At 42.3% G+C, this 22,549-nt stretch overlaps 1 protein-coding gene and 1 pseudogene across 3 annotated transcripts; both read right to left on the bottom strand.

The window, feature by feature from the left end:
• Positions 1–341: 341 nt before the first annotated feature.
• On the bottom strand, positions 342–19,932 carry LOC138396417 (17-beta-hydroxysteroid dehydrogenase type 6-like). 3 transcript variants are annotated; one of them, XM_069489694.1, is made up of 6 exons: positions 19,824–19,932; positions 14,526–14,855; positions 10,883–11,141; positions 5,814–5,977; positions 1,061–1,974; positions 342–664 (listed from the first exon to the last, which is right to left on the bottom strand). In XM_069489694.1, the coding sequence occupies exons 2-5, from the start codon at positions 14,836–14,838 to the stop codon at positions 1,757–1,759; spliced, it is 954 nt and encodes a 317-aa protein (XP_069345795.1). In that variant the 5' UTR covers positions 14,839–14,855; positions 19,824–19,932; the 3' UTR covers positions 342–664; positions 1,061–1,756. The 3 variants fall into 3 exon arrangements, with proteins under 3 accessions (XP_069345795.1, XP_069345796.1, XP_069345793.1); XM_069489695.1 differs by having other exon boundaries at positions 14,526–14,852; XM_069489692.1 differs by having other exon boundaries at positions 19,844–19,932.
• A 1,199-nt stretch (positions 19,933–21,131) lies between these two features.
• Positions 21,132–21,791, bottom strand: LOC138397162 (peptidyl-prolyl cis-trans isomerase FKBP3 pseudogene; annotated as a pseudogene).
• Between the last annotated feature and the right edge of the window lie 758 nt (positions 21,792–22,549).

Here is a 22,549-nt window from a genome sequence, read left to right as displayed (position 1 = left end):
TTATTCCTAGTGTTTATGTGAAAGCATATTATCAATTGTTGCTGCATCAGAGCTATGAGAGGCCTTTCTAAATTAGGTGAACATCATTCATATACTTTTTCATGAAAGATTAAGGACACTGAACTGTAAGATGCATGAAGAAAATCTTTTTTTCAAATAAAATTGTTTTTTAAAACAATTTTATGTAAAAAGAGATTTTATGCTTCAATATTCTCAGGTATTATATTTAGAAAAGCATTTTTATTTTTAAAATAGATTTGAGAAATATTGTATGCATTCTAATAAATTAAAAATGAATTTGTCTGTTAATAAATATTTCAAAAAGTATTAATTATTTTAGCACCATCTTTCATTTGCAAAGATGTCCTGGCAATAAATTATTTGGTCACCGCATATTTGGGATCATATACCATTTTACATCTGTTTTTTTTTTTCCAAGTAACATTATATCTTAACATTTTCCCATGTTCAAAAGCTCTTCAAAACACCTCATTGAATTTTAGGATGTGCATGTTCTCCTCTCTGCACTTGTCCTCATCTTTCCTTGACAAGAGTTTAAAATAAACAACTTGTCTTGAAAATCAAAGATAGGGCTTTAAGATATTTTGCCATGTTAGGATTTGCCCCTTTCAATCTGATGTATTGGTGCTGGAAAATTATTTACCTCCTCTTTTTTTTTTTTTTTTATTTATTTATTTTTTTTTTTTAATTTCATCTTGTTATGGGGGATACAGAATTGCAGGTTACATACGTTGCTCCTGTACCGCCTTTCCCCCCAAGTCAGAGCTCCAGGCGTGTCTGTTCCCCAGGTCGTGCGCGTTGCACCCATCGTGTAGGTATATATCCCTCCCTACCCCACCCCCCCCTTCCCGAGTCAGCACCTTCAAGTGTTACCACTCCCCAAACGGTGCGCAATGCACTCATTGTGTAGGCATACCCCCATCCCCTCCCCCACCCCCCACCTCAGTCTGATATCCAATTGGTGTCGTTCCCAGATTTGTATTTAGGTGATGATCAGGGAAACCAATTTTCTGGTGAGTACATGTGATGCTTTATTTACCTCCTCTTATTCCACAAATATTTACTGTGTGTATATCTGGCCAGGCCCAGGGCTGGGTATCTTGCAGGGCATATTGCTCTCCAGAATGTTATAATCTACAGTGGGAGAGAAGTCTGTGGATAGAAAACAGAAGGCAGCTCGGGAACACGGTTGACGAAGGGGCACAGGACTCCCCAGGAGGAAAAGGTCACCTGGGCCAGGTCATTCCAGAAGGTGGGACTAGCATGTCCTAAGGATCAAGATTTGGAATATTATTTAAAACCATACTCCAGCTCCAAACCCTTATTTACCATGGATGTAGGGAGAAAACTGAACCAGAGGTAGTGTTTTTGTTTTTTTATTCATTTACTCAACAAATCTTTATGTGCCAAATACTGGAGGGCCCCAGGGGAAACTGAAGTCATCAAAATTTTACAGTCCAGTGGAAAAGATAGCTAAGTTACCCAACACTTTGATGATAGTGGGATAAGTACTAGGGTAGACAGACATGCTGACGTGCTGTGACCAAGGAAGCAACTCGTCAGACTAAGGAAGAGAAGTGCAGTCTGGAAAGGGTTCTCAGAAGTAATGTCAGATAAATGAGTTTAGGCAAGAAAGCTTATTGTGACAGAAATTTGGGGTTCTAAATAAGGATTCCTGAGACACTAACTAATGCCAGACTTTTATCTTCATTCCAAGAGCCACCAAACCAGTTTTTTATGCTACCTGGGCTGGTTTGGGCCAAGATCGAGTCAATATGTAGTCTGCCAGTGATGTAGGTAAATAAGATAGAGGGATGAAGTAAAATTGAGCATCCCATCCAGCTGAATATCGAGTACGAGGATGCACAGATGTCAGAGCGTGTTCCATGCAGTCAGTAACGTGGTTCAGGTTTGTGCTACATCCCAACAGCCCTTGTTTGACGCCATCATAAACTATAGGCGAAAAGAGAAATGATGGTCAACAATCTCACTCCCCCATATTTTTAAATCCTCTTGCATGTAGTCACAGAAGTCGAACCATGTTTACTTTCTACGAGGATTAAGACAATCTATTTTTTTTTTTTTTTTTTTTTAAGTAGAGATGGGATCTTGCTCTTGCTCAGTCTGGTCTTGAACTCCTGAGCTCAAACGATCCACCCACCTCGGCCTCCCAGAGTGCTAGGATTATAGGCATGAGCCATCACACCCAGCCTAGATTAAGACAATTTAGACTGTGCTTCCCGATATGATAGCCACTAGCCACATGTAGCTTTTTTTTTTTTTTTTTTAAACACAAGGTCTCATTCTGTCGCCCAGGCTGGAGTGCAGTGGAGCAATCATAGCTCACAGCAGCCTCAAACTCCTGGGCTCAAGCCATCCTCCTGCCTCAGCCTCCTGAGTAGCTAGGATTACAGGCATGTACCACTATGCCTGGCTAATTTTTCCTATTTTTTGTAGAGATGGGGTCTCGCTATATTCCCCAGGCTGGTCTTGAACTCCTGGCCTGAAGCAATCATCCCACCTCAGCCTCTCAACATGTTGGGATTGCAGGCATGAGCCCAGCCACATGTAGCTATGGAGCACTTAAAATATAGCTAGTGTGACTGAAAACTGAATTTTTAATTTTATATAATTTTAATTAAGTTTAATTTTAAAATTCAATTCCATTACTGGAAAACTTTTTTTAAATTTTTATTTGTATAAATTTGTGGGATACAAGTATCGTTGTGTTACACTGACATACTACATAATGTTTAAGTCAGGGCTTTTAGTGTATCCATCATTGGAGTAATGTACATTGTACCCATTAAGTAATTTTTCAACATCCACCTGCCTCCCACTCCCCCCACTCTTCCAAGTCTCCATTGTCTATCATGCCACACTCTGTTGCTGGAAAACTTTTACGTGTGTTTGGAACAACATAGGTATATGTGAATCTACTTTTCCAACTGGAAATTTTTTTTTTTTTTTTTTTTTTTGAGACAGAGTCTCACTCTGTTGCCCAGGCTAGAGTGAGTGCCGTGGCGTCAGCCTAGCTCACAGCAACCTCAAACTCCTGAGCTCAAGCGATCCTCCTGTCTCAGCCTCCCGAGTAGCTGGGACTACAGGCATGCGCCACCATGCCCGGCTAATTTTTTCTATATATATTTTTAGCTGTCCATATAAATTCTTTCTATTTTTTTTAGTAGAGGTGGGGTCTCGCTCTTGCTCAGGCTGGTCTCGAACTCCTGAGCTCAAACGATCCGCCCACCTCGGCCTCCCAGAGTGCTAGGATTACAGGCGTGAGCCACCGCGCCCGGCCCCAACTGGAAATTTTTATATCATCTTTGAAATATAATTTATATATCATAAAATTCAGTCATTTAAAGTATATGGGCCGGGCGCGGTGGTTCATGCCTGTAATCCTAGCACTCTAGGGGGCCGAGGCGGTTGGATCGCTCAAGGTCAGGAGTTCAAGACCAGCCTGAGGAAGAGCGACACCCTGTCTCTACTAAAATAGAAAGAAATTAGCTGGACAACTAAAAATATATAGAAAAAATTAGCCGGGCATGGTGGCGCATGCCTGTAGTCCCAGCTACTCAAGAGGCTGAGGCAGTAGGCCCAGGAGTTTGAGGTTGCTCTGAGCTAGGCTGACGCCACAGCACTCTAGCCTGGGCTACAGAGTGAGACTCTGTCTCAAAAAAAATAAAAGTTAAGAAAAAAATAAAGTATATGAATGAATGGTTTTCAGTATATTCAGAGTTGTGTAACCATCATCATAATTTAAATTTAGAATATTTCCATCATCCCCAAAAGAAACCCTGTACCCATTAGAGATCGTTTCCATTTCTCACCAACCCCCACTCCCCCAGCTCAGGCAACTAGTAATCTATTTTCTGTCTCTATGCATTTGCCTTTTCTGGACATTTCATATAAATGGAATCATACATTGTGGTTCCTTGCAACTTGGCTTCCTTTACTGAGCAAAATGTTTTCAAAGTTCATCCATGTTATAGCATGTATCAGTACTTCACTCCTTTTGGTTGCCAAACATTAATAACATTCCAACATATGGCTATATCACATTTTGTTCATCCATTCATCAATTGATGGACATTTGGGTTATTTCCACTTTGGGCTATTATGAATAATATGCTGGAAACTGTAAGTTTTATTAAATCTGAATAATACAAATATAATATTTCCTAGGAAAATTTAGCATCCAAGTTAAGAAATGCTGCAAGTGTAAAACACAAACCAATTTTCAAAGACTAACAGGAAAAAGAATATAAAATATCTTATTAATAACATTTATATTTATAATAAATGTTGAGATGGTAGCATTTTGGATATATTAGATGAAATAAAATATATTATTAAAATTAGTTTTATCTGTTTCTTTTTCCTTCTTTTAATATACCTACTAGAAAATCTAAGGTAACGTATGTGGCTCTCATTATATTTCTGTCAGATGGCACTGATCTAGATTATTCTGATCCATGGACGAATATATAAACCATTTCAATTCCTTTTAAATCAGAAAATACATATATCCTACCTTTTATGTATAGTCACTTCATAGTCAATTCTAGGTTCCCATTGATTTCTACTGTTAAACTACATGTACCCACAAAGGGGAAAAAAGTTCCCCAATAGCTGAAAACTTTAGATGAAGAGGAGCTTATAACAATGGCCAACTCTCTAGCATGTGGGAACTGTAGTTCCCCAACTGGATGAGTTCTGAAAGGCTCAGGCACTGTCTTGTCAGCCTTTCTCTAATCCAACTTCTCTCCCCTCTGTTGATGATGACCCTCTTAGGCCTGGTGCACCCAGAAGACAGGACTCAAGGTTGAGAATCTTCTATCTGCACCCTCTCCCTTTCTCTGGACTAGTATATCACCCAAAGCCAATGACAGGACTGGGCCTATCCACTGCCTTTTTGTGAAACAGAAAAGAGAGCATCTTCCTTCAGGCTGGGCAAGTTGCTGACATCTTTGTGTGAAGATAAAGAATCCCCCCCAGGGAGGTGCAGCCGCATACCAGCATGCATGGCTTACTTCTACTAAGATGACAGCCTTGACTCCAACCCACGCCACTGCCGCTCCTCCTCCTCCGGGTCATCAGAATGATGTTATTACATGAAACTGAACAATCTCACTCCCACAAGGCTCCTGTGGCCTGCACTTGAGAGGTCTGGTCTCTGGGAATGGCTGGTAGGGCCCTGCAAACCTTGTCCTCTTCCACTTACCTCCTCCAGCCTACACTCTCTCTCTTGTCACAATAAGACACAGAGTTTGTGGCAGGCCCTCTGTTACTAAAAGGGTAAACAACAATGAAGACTGCGCTTTCACTGTGCAGACATCTCACACCACCCCTGCCAAACTATCAAGGGGCACCCCCTCTCAAGATCCAGAGTTCCATGCCTCCAGGTATGTAACACCTGCCAGAGCTTAGGTGGCCACGCCCACAGCTAACAGGGCAGGGAAGACCCTGGCCCTAGGCTGCCTATGTGTTCCCTTCCTCAACCAGAATGGCCATCAGAGCACTAGGACCTTCCTGATCTCCTTCTGTCCTGGCGTGGCTTTGTGTCAGAATCTTTGTTTTCAGACACCACTCACTTGCTTAAGGCTTCTTGGGCATGGCTGTCTGGGCCATGGTCGCACAGATTCAACTCAGAATAAACCTCTTTTAAATAAAAAAAAAAAAAAAAGAATCTTTGTTCTTAGAGGATCTGTCAATCATTGCCCACCAACCCTCTTTTCTCCTTCTCATGCAAGGGTATTCATTACCCCTATCAAAAGAATAAAGCTTACAGGCATCAAAAAACTGCTGTCCATAGGACTCCTTAATATGCACAGGGGCTTCTTCCCAGGCTTGCTTCACTTTCCCTAAGGACTTCTTCACCTCTGTCATTCCCGTTTTGAAGTAACCAGGTTCAATTATGCTGATTTTCACACCAAAATGTCGAAGTTCACGCCTGAAATAAAATTCCTCAAGTTAACTCCTTTGGTTGAAAGACATCACCATTTCAATGTCTCAGGGAGGGAAAAACAAAACAAAAAATGGTTATTATAAGATTATTAAAATACCTTCCTTGAATATTTTAAAGGATAAAGAAATGGAAAGAAAGAATAAAAATTTAAACATCCTTAGGTTCAACAACTGGGACATGATTATATCAGCTACCCTAACCATTCAATTCTGCAATCGCTCTTTTAATAAACAGTTATTAAGTACCTACCATAGACTAGACACTAGAGGCATGAGGAATAAAAGTAGTGATAAATAAAATTAGCACGTATTATGGCAGGCACTGTGCTAAGTGTTTTACATGCACAATCTCAGAAGATTAAAACTCAGTTCCTCATCTCAAAATATTCACAGCAGTTAAGTCCAACAAGTAAGCGAATAATTGTAACACAACTCAAAAGAATTGTAAAGGGGAGATGTTCAAGGGGCTATTAAAGTACAGAGGAAGATACAGATAGATTTTCTGAGGGAGTCAGGGAAGGCTTCAGTGAGGAGATAACATTTCAATTGAGCCATAGGGGACAGACTAGAAATTTCCAAGTGAAGAAAAGGGAAGAGTGGCAAACCCAGCAGTGAGAATTACACATGCAAAAGCACAGGCCCATGGAAAATTACAGTGTGTTCAAAGACTACAAGAGATCATTAATGATATATGATGTGAGCATTAAAATTACAAGTCAATGGTCACTCCAGAATACTCAGGTTAATTCAACAAACAGTTCCAAAAATACTTATCAAGGGCTGACTATGTGCTAGGCACTGTACTAAGTGCTGCCCACCCCAAGTGAAGTAAGATGCCATTGCACACCACAGTAGAGTATACTCTGCAGGCATGCTAGAGTTTGAGAACCACTGTTCTGAAGGAAAAGCCTCCCTTATCAAAGCAAAACCTAAAACCTTCCATGTTAGGGTTTCAGAAAACAGTCTCCAGGTGCCCACGTGTCGAGGGGAAGAGGAAAGGGCTATGCAAACCAGAGGTGACTCTGCTCCTCTGAATTGCACTTCCCCTTGGGTTTTCTCACTCTGATTCTTACCGCACCACAACATTTCCACTGCCCTTTATCACTCCCATCCAAATGTAGGACAAAACTTCCTTTCCTTGTTTATCCTTAGCACAGCTAGGGAGAACTTGTATTCTCTAAAGGAATTAAATAGTGATTTGAATGTTGGAATGATAGATCTTTGCTCTTAGTCTAGGAAAGAGTCAAGGAGTCCAAGAGATCAGTCCTAGGTGGTGACAAATCAGTGGCAGCAACCCAGTGTGATAGACAGAACGTTGGATAGGCAGGAAGCCAGGTGAGGTGCCTGCCACGGGGTAACAACTCACGTAATTTCCTTGGCTATGTCCCTGTTTCCTTCCTAGGCAGGTAATATAATATGCAAACTATAACACTCACGTGCCAGTCATGGTATGTGATGAGCTAAATAATGGCCCCCAAAGATATAAAGTCCTAATCCCTGGAACATGTAAATGTTACCTTATGTGGCAAAGGCTTTGCAGATATGATTAAATTAAGGATCTTGCAATAGGGAGATTAGCCTAGATTATCTGAATGGGCCCTAAATGCAATCATAAGCATCGGAGGCAGACTTGATGACTGACAGCGTTGAAGGCAATGTGGCCATGGAGGCACAAGCCAAAGAATGCTAGAAGAGGCAAGTAGCAGATTCTCTCCTAGAGCCTTCGGAAAGAATGTGGCCCTGTCCACACCTTGATTTTGACCCAGTGATACTGATTTTGGACTTCTGGCCTCCTGAACTATGACAAAATAAATATGTGTTGTTTTAAGATACTACATACCATAAATTACTTGTGATAATTTATTATATTAATAGTAGCCACAGGCCGGATGCGGTGGCTCACGCCTGTAATCCTAGCACTTTGGGAGGCAGAGGCGGGAGGATCACTCAAGGTCAGGAGTTCAAGACCAGCCTGAGCAAGAGCGAGACCCTGTCTCTACTAAAAATAGAAAGAAATGATCTAGACAGCTAAAAATATATAGAAAAAATTAGCCGGGCATGGTAGCGCATGCCTGTAGTCCCAGCTACTCGGAAGGCTGAGGCAGAAGGATTGCTTGAGCCCAGGAGTTTGAGGTTGCTGTGAGCTAGGCTGACACCACTGCACTCTAGCCCAGGCAACAGAGCGAGACTCTGTCTCCAAAAAGAAGAAAAAATAGTAGCCACAGAAAGTGAATACATGCCACCTATAATATTCACAGATCATTTCCAAGTGAAACTTCCCCAAGGTCAGCCCATGCTAAAGGGGATTTTGTAGAGCAATATTTAGTGCCACGTGACTATACCTTCATGTCCACAGCTGCTTGGCCCAGGGAGGGTACTTGGTGGGACAAGAGCCCCTCTTAGGGCTAGACAGTCGCTCTGCCTGTTACCACCTATATGACCACAGGTGAATTACTAAACCTCTGCACCTCAGTTTCCTCAGATGTACAAAAAGAATAAAAATAATACCTTCCTCATTGGGTTGCTAAGAAAGTTGATTTAGTGAATATAAACTACTTACAATAGTGCCTCGCACATAAGTGCACAAAAATGTCACACAATGTGGTGTTACCTGGCGCAAACACACACAAAATGAACTCAGCCAATAGGATTCTCTCAGGAATTAAAATATAAGAGAAATAGGCTGGGCACGGTGGCATAGTCCTGTAATCCCAGCTACTCAAGAGGCTGAGGCAGGAGATCATTTGAGTCCAAGGCTGTCGTCCCTGTGATTGTGGCTATGAGTAGCCACTGCACTTCAGCCTGGGTGACATAGCGAGGCTCCATCTCTTTTTAAAAAAAAAATAATATATATATATGTATGTATGTATTAATTATAAAGGAAAGAAGCAGCCGGTACTGTGGCTCATGCCTGTAATCCTAACACTTTGGAAGGAGGGGCAGGAGGATCACTTGAGACCAAGAGTTCAGGACCAGCCTGAGCAACACAGCAAGATCCAATCTCTACAGAAAACAAAAAAATTAGCCAGGCATAGTGGCACACATCTGTAGTCCCAGCTACTCAGGAGGCTGAGGTAGGAGGATTGCTTGAGCCCAGGAGTTTGAGGTTGCTGTGAGCTATGACGACACTACTGTACTCCACCTAGGATGACAGAGTAAAACTCTGTTCAAAAAACATAAAATGGGCCGGGTGCGGTGGCTCACGCCTGTAATCCTAGCACTCTGGGAGGCCGAGGTGGGCGGATCGTTTGAGCTCAGGAGTTCGGGACCAGCCTGAGCAAGAGCAAGACCCCATCTCTACTAAAAATAGAAAGAAATTATATAGACAGCTAAAAATACATATAGAAAAAATTAGCCGGGCATGGTGGCACATGCCTGTAGTCCCAGCTACTCGGGAGGCTGAGACAGGAGGATCCCTTGAGCTCAGGAGTTTGAGGTTGCTGTGAGCTAGGCTGACGCCACGGCACTCACTCTAGCCTGGGCAACAGAGTGAGACTCTGTCTCAAAAAAAAAAAAACATAAAATGAAATAAAATGATTTGGGTCAGGTCTGGTTGCATTCTTTTCTTTTCTTTCCTTTTTTTTTTATTTTTTTATTTTTAGAGAGGGGTCTCGCTCTTGCTCAGGCTGGTCTCAAACTCCTGAGCTCAAATGATCTACCCGCCTTGGCCTCCCAAAGTGCTAGGATTACAGGCGTGAGCCACCGTGTCCGGCCCAAGTCTGGTTGCATTCTTGATCTTCTTTCCTGTATATATTGAGATAACAGGGAGGGGAAGACAAGTCCATTCTTCTTTTGATGGGTCCATCTGGTTATGCAGATAGAGGGAAAGCCCCTTCCAAGGCCTTTTGATTTCTAAGGGCCTTTAATTCAAAACATTCTGTATATCAAGGAGTCATATTTTGGGGTGAAACATCCTGAGCTCCTTCAGTATAAACAGGATTTTTCTCTTCGGACTGGGTATGGGAGGAAGAAAAGAAGCCTGGCTGGCAAGGTGGTCTTGTTGTGCAGATAAACATGGTAACAGCCCTCAAGGAAACGTTTTTATTTGGACCTTTAAGGGTGCTAGACTGTATGCAGACCCGTCCCAGATCTAACAGGCAAGGCCTGGCTGCATTTAACAGAGGTTCTTTACAAATGCAAATTTCTCCCCCAGCCTCCCAACCTAGACAGCCTTGCAACATATTCCTGTTTGCCTGTAGCCACCTCAAAATGTAACAAAGAAATGTATTTTGGGTTAAAATATTTCTTACTTCCTTCAGCCCTAAAAAAAAAAGCCCTCTTAGATATATAGCCCCTATAAAATGAGTACATGTCAATTATAATCTTAGGACTGTAGCCTGAATGAACTCTTAAATGTCGATTTCAAGTTTATCTCCACTAATGTAAGGCAAAGGAGAAATATGATCACTCTTCTACCCACCCTAAGAAGATTCACAACATCGACTACTTCCTCTACCCCCTTGCATGAATGTTCATCTTATCTTACGCAGATTTACTGGGCACCAAATAAAATTCACAAGAATACCATTAATTGCCTCACTGCTCACCTCTTTCACCCCTCCCTTTTTCCTGTGCACCCCCTTTTTCCTTTAAATGCAAAATCCTCAATTTCTTCTACAAAGAGCCCAGTCCACAACAGATATTTGTGGGCTGTGCTTTTCCTGGGTGTGTCCTTAAAATGTTGGCTTAATAAACCTCAATTGAGTGTGACGCACTCTTTTTCAGTCACTATTTAACAGTTTTCTATATAAAATAGACTAGTAAAAATTATCTATGTCTCAAGATTTTGGGAGTGATGAAAAAAGATAATGTAGGTGAGGGCAACTAGCACAATGCCTAAGACATATTTAAGTGCTCAATAGTTGTTTTTGTTTTAATGTAAAAGAGTTACCTCAGAATATCCGAAAAGGCTTCTACCCCATACTTGGAGCAACAGTAGATTCCAGCAGTGGAGGCAAGTCTTCCCAGAAAGCTGGAGACATTGACAATCCTCCCCCGAGCTCTCCTCACCAAGGGGAGCATGCTCAAGGTCACCTGAATCACCCCGATGAGGTTCACTTTGAGGGTATTCACAGAGTCCTCAATTTTCTGCCACTCGCAGTATGTAACTGGGGCAATAATGCCTGCATTGTTGACCAGGCCCCAAAGTCCTAAAACAGTAAGAGTCAAATCAGGAGTTTGGTTTCAGGCAAAAATTATCTGTCTTGAACTTTGGTGTTGGAGAGAGGGGTAAGAATCATTCCTGAGGAATTATCCATTCTATATGAGAATTTGCAGCCCAAATTCATACTACCTGGGTGGTCTAAAAAACCTCAAGCCAAGAATTAAGTTTAAGGTGGCCATGTGCTCTGAGTGCTCCCAGGCACCTGATAGAAGCAAACAGAAGTACTCTGTGGCGGGAGCCAGGTGAAGTGGTGTGTACCTGTGTAACAGAGGTAAAGGTCTGAAAAAAGGCAATGAAATGTTTCACAAGTTATCTCTTTAAAACCCCTCCCTTTCTGGGAATTAAAATGTGCATTCCTTCCTGAGGCCAGTGATCAAAGAGGCAGAAAAATGTTCTTTGCTGTTTGTCTTCTATTTTCTTAAACCACAGAAGATGGTTCAACAGAATTGTCCGGACAAGGGTCACAAGATCATCATCACTGGAGATAAGGTTGCAATAACTCAAGATCAAAACCACTGGTTATAGTTAAACAACAATAGCTCAAAGCCACAACATATGACAGGTTACATAGACCCAAGCCCAACAGCTGAAAATCGCCCTTTTAAAAGCCCTGTTTTTCTGCATAAAGGCAGGATGGTGGTCTTTGAGATGCTAGTCTGCCACCTTCCTCATTTGCCAGAAAATTTAATAAACTTCTCTTTCCTTTTTCCTCAAACCACTTGTTCTTGTTCTTTAGTCTTACTGATTCAGCCTTAGGGACAAGTACTGAGTTTTCAGTAACATCTGTAGTCTCAGCTACTTGGGAGCCTGAGGTGGGAGGATCACTTCAGTGCAGGAGTTCAAGTCCAGCCTGGGCAACATAGCAAGGCCCTGTCTCTAATTTTTTTAAAAAAAAAAAAACCTCTCTGGAGGACTCTATCTCAGGCCTCAAGGAATCACCAGAGAGAGTTTTAAGAAAAGCAGCGACTGTTTGTCACAAATTACTAAACACACAAGGAAACAAAGTATCAAATGTAAGAACCAGCAGAAGCAATAGAAAGCAGAAAAACACTAACAAAGACTTTAGAAACTAGAAAGATACTAGAATTGTAAGGCATGTAATATAAAATAAGCATGCCGAATATCATTTTAAAATATAAGAAAGGATTGAAGGAATTAATAAAGATAAGATACTGTAAAATTGATCAAGCAGATTTGGAAAAGAACCAAATAGAACTTGTAGAAATAGGCCAGGCACAGTGGCTCACGCTTGTAATCCTAGCACTCTGGGAGGCCGAGGAGGGTGGATCACTCAAGGTCAGGCGTTCGAGACCAGCCTGAGCAAGAGTGAGACCCCATCTCTACTAAAAATAGAAAGAAATTATCTGGATAACTAAAAATATATATAGAAAAAATTAGCCGGGCATGGTGGCGCATGCCTGTAGTCCCAGCGACTCGGGAGGCTGAGGCAGGAGGATTGCTTGAGCCCAGGAGTTTGAGGTTGCTGTGAGCTAGGCTGACGCCACAGCACTCTAGCCAGGGCAAAAGAGCGAGACTCTGTCTCCACAACAACAAAACAAAAATTTCTGGAGGAACCACTAAAGAAATACAGAGTATATTACAGTACTTTCAGTTAAGTAGTGGGAAAAGTGGAATAAAAAATTCAATCAATCAAGAGAGGAAAAAGGAAACAGAAAAAAATGGGACCAAAAAAAAAGCTCAAAATAAGATGAGCCGGGCGTGGTGGCTTATGCCTGTAATCCTGGCACTGTGTGAGGCCAAGGCAGGAGGGAAGGCTTGATGTCAGGAGTTTGAGACCAGGCTGAGCAAGAGCGAGCCCCAGTCTCTACTAAAAACAGAAAAAACTAGCTGGGCATGGTGGTGCGCGCCTGTGGTCCCAGCTACTGGGGAGGCTGAGGCAGGAGGATTGCTGGAGCCCAGGAGTTTGAGGTTGCTGTGAGCTAGGCTAACACCATGGCACTCTAGCCTGGACAACAAAGAGAAACTCTGTCTGAAAAAAAATTAAGATGAAAGAAACAAATCCAAATGTATCAATAATTAAGTATAGATGAATGAAATGTTCTAGCTAAAAAACAAAAATTCAGACTGGATTATTTTTTATATCACCTACTTACCAGAGATTTTTTATATCACCTACTTACCATCATGCTACTTACCAGAGATTCATATAAAATATGGAGATACAGAAAGACTGAAAGTGTAATGATTGAAAAAGACTCTGAGGTAACAATTCTTTGTAAATGAAGGGATAATAACACTATCTAGCAAGCAGTTGGAAATTCAAGTGTGAGAAGTAAGAGAGAATTTAGATATCAAGGGCATAAAGGCAATAGATAAAACTATGAGTACATGGGATCCATTCAGCATTTGTTGAGCCCTTAACATGTACCAGGCCATGCGCCAGAAGCTGGAAATACAATAATATGGGTCAGAGAGGCCCATACCCTCAGGGAGTTCACTGTCTAACAGATGGGAAAACAGTAAAAATACAATAGAAATAAGCAGATGTGCATAGCACAGAGGCCATATGCACACTAGCCTGAGCAACAGAGCGAGACCTTGTCTAAAAAATAAATAAATAAATAAATAAATATAATAGGGGCAAATTTGGTGGCAGGAAAATATAGGAACTCTGTACTTTCTGGTCAATTTCCTAAAACTCTAAGAAATAGTGTATTAATTTTTAAAAACAAATAAAACGAAATGAAAAAAATTTTTTTAAAAAGAGGACCAAGGAAGGCTGACTTCAAGGAATGCCTATATTTTAAGTAGCAACCACGGGAAGATGAATCAGTTTCTTAAGAACACCTTGAAAACTCTTCAAACATAAAGAATTGTGTTTATAAATAGTCTGCCTGCAAGGTGAGATACTGGCCCCAAATCTGTTAAGCTCATCTTTCAATGTAAACATTGTTAGGGAAATGAAACACCACAAAAGATCTTGACAGTCCTTCAAATGACAAAGCCCACCTTTTAAACCCTGCTTTTGATATATACAGTTGACCCTTCCTACTCGTGGATCAAACTAACCACGGATGGAACATATTAGAAAAAAAATCTACATCTGTACTGAACATGTACAGAATTATTTTTCTTGTCATTATTCCCTAAACAATACAGTGTAACAATTATTAACATTATGTTAGGTATTATAAGTAATCTAGAGATGATTTAAAGTATATGGGAGGATGTACATAGGTCATATGCAAATACTATGCCATTTTATATATGGGACTTGAGCATCTACAAATTTTGGTAGCCACAGGAAGTCCTGGAACCAATCCCCCATGGATACCAAGGGACAACTGGATATATAACCTTAGCATCTTCATGCTTTAAGTAAATGAAAGGAGAAAAGACTTCTTCATACCTCTGTCTCCCACGCGTTCCTTCACCCACTGGGTGGCTGCAGTGATGCTCTCTGTGTTGGTGACATCCAGAATCACCGTCTCCAGCCTGTCTGACGTCTGGGTCCTCAGCTCCTCGGCCCCCTTCTCCGTCAGACACGCAGCCAGCACCCTCAAGCCGTGCATGTCCAGCTGTCTGGCCAGCAGGTTCCCAAAGCCCGAGTCACAGCCCGTGATGAAGACGTACTTGTCTCGGAGGTGGCTCACCACCTGCCTCTCCCGGTACCAGCGCACAAGGTAGTACAGGCCCATGAGGACAGCCAGGTACAGCCACATGTTGAGGGTATGTCCTTCTTCAATAGAAAGAGAACAGCTTTCATTTTATTCCTTCCCTTTTTCTTTAAGCAATATCTATTCAGTATTTACTATGTGCCAAGCATTGCTCTAGGTACTGGGGACTCGGTATAGGCTAATACTTGGTGCTACCATCAAGAAGCCAGTCTAGAGAGGGGACTCACGAAGGTGACCAAACAAACGCAGCACAGTATGACAGGTGCCATAACAGAAGTGTACACACAGTCTCAGAAAGCTGTAAAGGAGGATTACCTGTCAAGTTAGAAATGGCTTCACAGAAGCAATGATTTTGGTACTACTTCCCATAGCATAAGTGAGAGTTCAAAAAGTGGACAAGGATGAAAGGACACGCCAGGCAGTAACAATGTGTACACAAGTGGAGTAGTGAGCAGAACAAAACCTCCTGATACCTACAAGCAGCTCTGCAGGGCTGCGGTGCAGAACACACAGAGGAAGAGATGGGGGATGAGGCAATGAAGGTCAGATCATGAAGGACCTTGTAGGCCACACTAAGGAATCTGGACCTTAGGCATATTCGATAGGCAATGAAGGAGTGCTACGAGGAGACATTAAACTATAGAGTAAGATGGCCAGATTTAGCTTTAGGAAGATCTGTCTCACAGTGACAGTGGAGGACAGATGAAACGGGTTGGTGAAGGCAGGGAGATCAGTTAGGAGACCCAGTAGTTTGGGTGCAATATTGCAGATAAAGCAATTTGTAAATATAGACCAATCAGAAGTATTGTTGAAATAAGCATTCACAGATGCCTATGTTTCTAGATGGAGTTCTGGAGCAAAGTCCACCATTTTTTGGCCATCTATAGTATAGGTGTTAGCTGAAATAACATCATTCATAACAACATAGATAGAGGTCAAAGGTGCGTGTGGGCCCACTGAGACATCCTGAATGAGGTGAGTCTATGCAATTCAAACTCCGTAGTTTGACATGGACGCTCTGCCAGTGCTCTGGCCGCTGACTTCCTCCTTGGTCCTACCCTGGTTGGCATACTATTTGATAGATGACCACTAAGAGATTAAGTTCAGCACTGGACAAAAGAGGGAACAAGATTGGTCCAGGCAGATTTTCCTGAGCTCCCTTAACCTGCCCCCTGGTCTAGCAGAATTGACTACTCCCTCCACAACAAATGGCACATAGCACATGCTTAAAAAATGTTATAGATCAATTAAGTAATTCTAAATCAAAATATCCTAAGAAAAAAGAGAGGGAGAAAAAAAAATAGCAGGGAGTTTGAGCTGGAGAAGTAGGAGAAAGAAAGCTGATGGAAGCCAAGGGAAGAGGGCCTTGGTGAGGACCAGCAGTGCGGCACCAAGGCCCTTGCATGTTAGGGGGGCACTGGTGATCTCAACAGGAGGGCTCTTCGGAAGCAAAGGGCACAGAAGCCAATCCTCAGCAGGCTGATGGATGAACTGGAGAGCAGGAAATAGAGCCAAGTGGAGGCTCTTCTTTCAAAAGCCTGGTCAAGGAAGGAAAGAAAGGAACCAGTAACTAGAAGGCAATGTAGGGCGTCTGGGAGTAAAATGGAAAGAGACAATGAGGGGAGAAAAATGCTGGCAGAAGCATCTAATGCTCCCTCCCTCCCCGTCTGTCCTCTCTTTCTCTCCTTTTTCCTTCCCCTTCCCCCATTTCACCCCCCCCCTTCTCTGAAGCTTTCTGCCTCTCTCCAATTTGAGAACTGTGTTTTCTGGCGAGCTGCCTCTGTTCTGCCCGATTGGCATTCCCTGGTGCACTGCAGTTACAGAAAGCGCTTTATCCTGCCTGTTTATTCACTAAAAGAGTAATTTCCTGATGCCAGTCAAAGATGAAAATCCATTTCCCCCATTAGGGAGAAGCTCAGACCTCACAGCCTCCCTGAGTATTACTGTCCAGCCATCACATGCCTAGTAGCAGGAGAATTTGCCGAAGACATGTGTCAGGCAGCATCTCTAACCCTAGGCCAAACCTGAACATGAATCAAATACCTAAGGATGCCCTGAATATTTCAGATATCAAACCCAAAGGGGCCTGCTTGTTTTTACAAACCATTCATCTACAAAAGCTGTGCAATTACTTACAGTTTTGCTTTTTTTTTTTTTTTTTTTTTTGAGACAGGGTCTCACTCTGTTGCCTGGGATAGTGTGCAGTGGCATAATCATAGCTCACTGCAACCTCACACTCCTGGGCTCAAGCAATCCTCGTGCCTCTGCCTCCTAAGTAGCAGGGACTACAGGCATGTGTCACCATGCCCGGCTAATTTTTCTATTTTTTGTAGAGACAGGATGGTCTTGCTCTTGCTCAGGCTGGTCTTGAACTCCTGAGCTCAAGCAATCCTCCCAGCTCAGCCTCCCAGAGTGCTAGGATTATAGACATGAGCCACCATACCCGGCCCTGTTTTTGCCTTCAACCTGAAAGATTTACATACAGTGCTTACATTGCTATTTCTTGATTTATGAATTTTTGACATTCTCCATTATCTTCCTATTATGGAAAATGAGAATTTAGCTTCCTTATACCACATTGTCTGTCTCTTCCCTTTTCATCCATACGGTGCTTCCTGGTTAATTTTCTTTAATGAGCTTTGAAGTTGAATCTAGACACCTGCATAATCACAACACATAAGCTAAGACCTTCCACTGTTCACTTCAGGCGTGCCCCCATCTTCATCTCCGTCATCGACTGCCGCTATTCTCACACAAAGATCTTGAACAGCTGAGACCATCTTTGGGGCTCTTCCCCTCCCCCTCTCCTTCCCCTCTACCTGCAGCTTTCCTCCCACTGTGCCTTTCTTTTCTTCAGCCTCTATCACTACAATCCTCTCGTGGTTTCATTGACCTCATTCAGCCTGGGTCTCATGGTTGGCCATTTTAGGGGTGCTTCACCAGCACCCCAAAACCTTTACCATCCACATTCTCTAGTTGCCACCTACCCAGTGGTGCTAGAGCAAGGTCAGAAAACAAGCTTGTTATTTCTACAACAAATCGATGCTACACTGTCTCAGCTGAGCCCTTGCTGATACAAGGCAAACCTTCTGTTTGCCTCCATTCGATTCCTATGTTATGCTTTCTCAACTGTTCCAAATATTTACCAACCTTCTCAATTTCCCAACCTCATGTTCATCTGGCTCTCCTTCCACAGAGGAGCCTACGTTTTGCTTGCTTCCCTGCCAAAATCCAGATCAGCTCAACCTCCATCATCCCCACTTACAAACCAATGGCCTGGACACTCTAATTCATATCCACAACATTTTGTCTATCATTTCGGGGGCTTCCAGGGTCCACTGAGGGTACCTCTGCTCTAAATGTCTCCGTACTGTCTTCTATCCTCCTTCTTTTTTCTTTTCTTCTCCCTTAGACCATCCTACCCTGCCGCCATTTAGTGACCATCTTCTCTCTCTTTCTCTCTCTCTCTCTTTCATCCCATATGGCCAAAATATTCAAAGAACATATGCACAGGGCCTCTATTTTCTTGGCACCCATGAGCTCCCTAAGCCCTTGCACTCCACCTTCCATTCCCATTACTCTCTGGAAACCCTCTCAGAGCTCACCCAGGACCTACTAGCAGCCAATACCCAAGGGCCTTTCTCTCTACCTCAGACCTCGCTGCAATATCTAGCACTTTCAGCCAGGCTCTGTGGCTCATGCCTGTAATCCTAGCACTCTGGTGAGGCCAAGGCAGGAGGATCACTTGAGGTCAGGAGTTCGAGACCAGCCTAAGCAAGAGTGAGACCCATCTCTACTAAAAATAGAAAAATTAGCCGGGCATGGTGGCGCATGCCTGTAGTCTCAGCTACTCAGGAGGCTGAGGCAGGAGAATCACTTGAGCCCAGAAGTCTGAGGTTGCTGTGAGCTAGGCTGATGCCACAGCACTCTAGCCCAGGTGACAGAGCAAGATTCTGTCTCAAAAGAAAAACAAAAAATATCTAGCACTTTTTCCTAGTGCTTTTAAATGATTCTTAGATTCTAACCTGGTCTTGGGTAAAGGAGATTTCTTTCAGATCATGCTATGCCCTTGTTGCAATCTTGTCTGTGGCTCCCTGTCACTCGTAAGATAAAGTCAGAACTCTTCAGCTTGACACATAATAATAATAATAGTGAACAGTTATGCAAAACTTTCCTGTGTGCCGGGCATTGTTCAAAACACTATATATATATAGAACATAGGGTATGACAATTATTAACATTATGCCCATTTTTCACATGAGTAAACTGAGGCACAAATTAAGGCAAAAATTAAGTGGCTTTTCCAAGGTCAAACAGTGAGTAGTAGAGACAGGATCAAATCTGTCTACCTGCAGAAGCCTTGCATCTAACCACTACACCACACTACCTTTCCCTGGAAGACCTTTCAGGGCTGGCCCTGGCCTATGTTTCCCCCTCAGTTCCTGCCTCTCACAACCAGAAGTCATGGTTTGACCTTTCTGACTGCCCAATCTGGGGAACATGCACCTCCCTTGACTTCCACTGTGGCTATCACAACGCTCATCCCCTTCCTTCCCCTCCAGCTCTTCCTCCCCCTCTATACCCTAAAGGCAAGGATTCCCCATGCCTCTTGCTTGGCCTACCTCAGAATCCTTCTCACTGTCCCCACAATGTCATTCTCACTTCCACACAATGATGTCTGGTTAATTTTCCTATAGCACAGCTCTTCTGATGTTACTACCGGAAAAGCATCCAATCTACTAAATAAAATCTAAATCTAAAACCTCAGTTAGTTATGCAAGGCCTTCCCGATTGAGTCTCAGCCTTTCCTCCCTCTCCTCCCTCTCCTCCTTCTCACACAGCCCATGGTCCATCCAAACCACAGAGCTTTTAAGTGGACAAATGTGATTTGATGAGCCTCCTAGGACAGGCAGTATTTGATATGCAGAGATGAGAAGCGAGGGCATTTCAGGCAAAGGGAATGGTGAGAGGAAAGAGTTGGAACATGGAAAGTACAGAGCACAGACAAATGGAGATACCAATGAGACCACCTTGTTGATCCCCTGCTTACTTCTCCTTCTCTTCCTTTCCAAGAAGCCCTCTGCGTGAGCTCCCCTGCTCCAACCCTGATTTTGTGGAAAGTGTAGAGTCCGGAGCATAGACTTTAAGGCCAGATTACCTCGGTTCAAAGTCAAGCTTTATCATTTGTTAATACTTCCTGTGTGGCCTTTGGTAAGTAATTAGCCTCTGTACCTTGTGTTTATCTTCAAAATGGGAAAAGAACACCTCGGTGATTTGTTGAGGGGGTTAAATGAGATAACACATGTAAACCACTAGATGATTGTCAAATATTAGTATTATCTTTATTGCTGTTATCTTATTCTTGTCATCTTAGGCCTTTCTCCCTGCCTCTTTCCTTGGGCTTTCACAGAAGGAACTTTCACCCTGTTAACATGCATTATCTGGTGCTCTATACCACTTTTCCACCGGATGTATTGCAACATCCTCAATCATTTCTACAGTTCTTTATCACTACACTGGGCCATGCTAGTTCACCTTGACTTTTTTCAACCTCAAGCAGAGGACCTCTCTCTGTAATATAGTACATTATGAAGTAAGAATTAGCCTTTATTCCTTTCTCTGATTAAAATCTTCAGACCTGGTTTGTCTATACGCTCCAATCAGACTAGTCACTGATCCTAAGAGTGAGTTTATAAACAGCACATAGCCCCCTGAACTGATCCACCATGAAATTCTTTTGCTCCCACATTGGTGTCAACTAAAATAAAATCTTAAGCACTCTCCCCAGCCAACAGAATTGACCCCCTCTTGGCGAAGGGGACCCCAGAAATACCCTAAAGCTGAGTTGCTGGCCATGAGAAGAGAGGTCCGACATGCCTCCTTATGCCCCCTTCCCTTCTTGGAGATATCCTTTGTGACTCATTAACAGGCCTAAAGGTATGCAAGACAAAGCTTAAACCACACCTGCTGGTCATCAATTTACTTACCATATCACGTGAGTCTATGTCCTATATGTCCAGTGACTCTTCTCTGATTAACAGACTTCCTTATCTTTTTTTTAAGATGGTGGATAAATTTTTATTGAGCCTTTTAGTTTACATATCATGAGGTAAAAGGAAAACATTCTCCTTGACCAATATTTTGCACAGCTGTAGTAAAATATTTGACTTCAGGGATTTATAAGGACTACATTTCTCAAAAGTTGGGATCAAGTAAATAAGTTTTAACTTAATTTCTTGAATTTTCCAGTTGACTCTTCCATTACAAGCTCTTATTAATTACATACATTTCTTCAAGGCCACGTTTTATCATTGCTTTAGAACTGAATCACTGCCATTTCAATCAATATCCACTAATTCCACTTTAACAATGAGTTTTGCATTTGGGGCAATTTTGGCACCAGGCTGTCCTTTCTTTCCATAAGCCCACTGGGGTTCAATCTCCAGTCAAGCCTTTTCTCCTTTACTCATAGTCAAGAGTGCTTCATCCCATCCTCTGATAACTTTGCCTACTTCAACCTTAAAACTGAAAGGGTTGACATTTTTCTTCTTCTTTGAACTTGTTTGAATATAAGTATCAAAAACAGTCCTGTCCTGTAGCATTCTTATATACCAGCAGTGAACAACATCTCCTTTTTTGGGAAAGTTGGTTTTATCTCCCTTTTTTAGGACAGATTTTGCATATTTTGGTGGACCCTCATCCAGAGTCTCTTCAGACTTGGTTTCTTTGGGTTTATCTTCATTAAGCTTCACATGTTTCACTTGCTCAGACACTTTACTTACACTTTCGGTACCCTTGAAATGCTTAGTTTAAAAAAAATGGTTATAGGCTGTAACCAAATGGTCCTTGTTAACTGTCCTGGCCACATTTTTAATGTTTCATAATAATTAATGTTCTGCAAGAAACAAATCTGAACCATGGTCCGACAGAAACTTGATAATGTCCTTCTTGGGCAGCTGTTCCATGGTCCCCACCCACTGGGGAATGGCTGCCGCCATCTTTCCCTGCTGCTGTTAACTTAAAACATTCCAAGCCTTTAGACAAAGCTTCATGTCTTTAACCAATTACAAAACAAAGATTTTTTAAACTCACCTATAACCTGTAAGCCCCTGCTTCAAGATATTCCACCTTTTGGGGCCAAACCAATGTATGTCTTCCATGTATTGATTTATGACTTTACCTGTAATTCCTATCTCCCTGAAATGCATAAACCCAATCTGTAATCCAACCACGGTGAGACTACTTGCTCAAAGCTTCTTGGACATAGCTCTCTGGGCTCAGAATAAACCTCTTTAAATTATTTTACAGAGTTTGAGTTCTCTTCCATTGACACTGAGCTTACAGACCAAGTGTTCTTAAAGCCAATAATTGTTTTTTTACAATTAGATGACACTATGCACTCACCATGTTTACTGAAAAAGGTTGTTACTGAAAGTTTGGCACCTATCCCTGAGGCCACATCGGAAGAACAAGAACAAGGAAAGGGGAGTTTATTAATTTGCTGGCAAATGAGGAGTATGGCAAACTGGCATCTTAAAGTACCACAGTCCTAACTATAAGCAGAAATATAGAACTTTTAAAGGGAGGGTCTTCAGCTTCAGGCTATTGCTCTTTAACTGTAGTTGATGGTTCTGATCTGTCCCATCTTCAGCAGAAGATAATCTCTGTGACCTCCACCCAGGCAATTCCATTGAGCCATCTCCTGTGGTACAAAGAAAAAAAGAAAAAAGGACACTCCCCTGCCCCTCTGATTACT

The sequence above is a fragment of the Eulemur rufifrons genome, chromosome 16, assembly GCF_041146395.1.
Source record: "Eulemur rufifrons isolate Redbay chromosome 16, OSU_ERuf_1, whole genome shotgun sequence".
NCBI classification, from domain to species: Eukaryota; Metazoa; Chordata; class Mammalia; order Primates; family Lemuridae; genus Eulemur; species Eulemur rufifrons.
Note: the sequence above shows the minus strand (reverse complement) of the source record. Positions and strands in the feature narration are given on the sequence as shown.

Coding starts and splice junctions, on each gene's coding strand:
- LOC138396417 (XM_069489692.1), bottom strand. CDS start 19,931: ATGCTCCGGACTCTACACTTTCCACAAAATCAGGGTTGGAGCAGGGGA. Junction 14,856..19,843: donor GGAAAGGAAGAGAAGGAGAA/GTAAGCAGGGGA, acceptor TTTCTATTGAAG/AAGGACATACCCTCAACATG. Junction 1,975..5,813: donor ACAGCAGTTTTTTGATGCCT/GTAAGCTTTATT, acceptor TTTCGCCTATAG/TTTATGATGGCGTCAAACAA.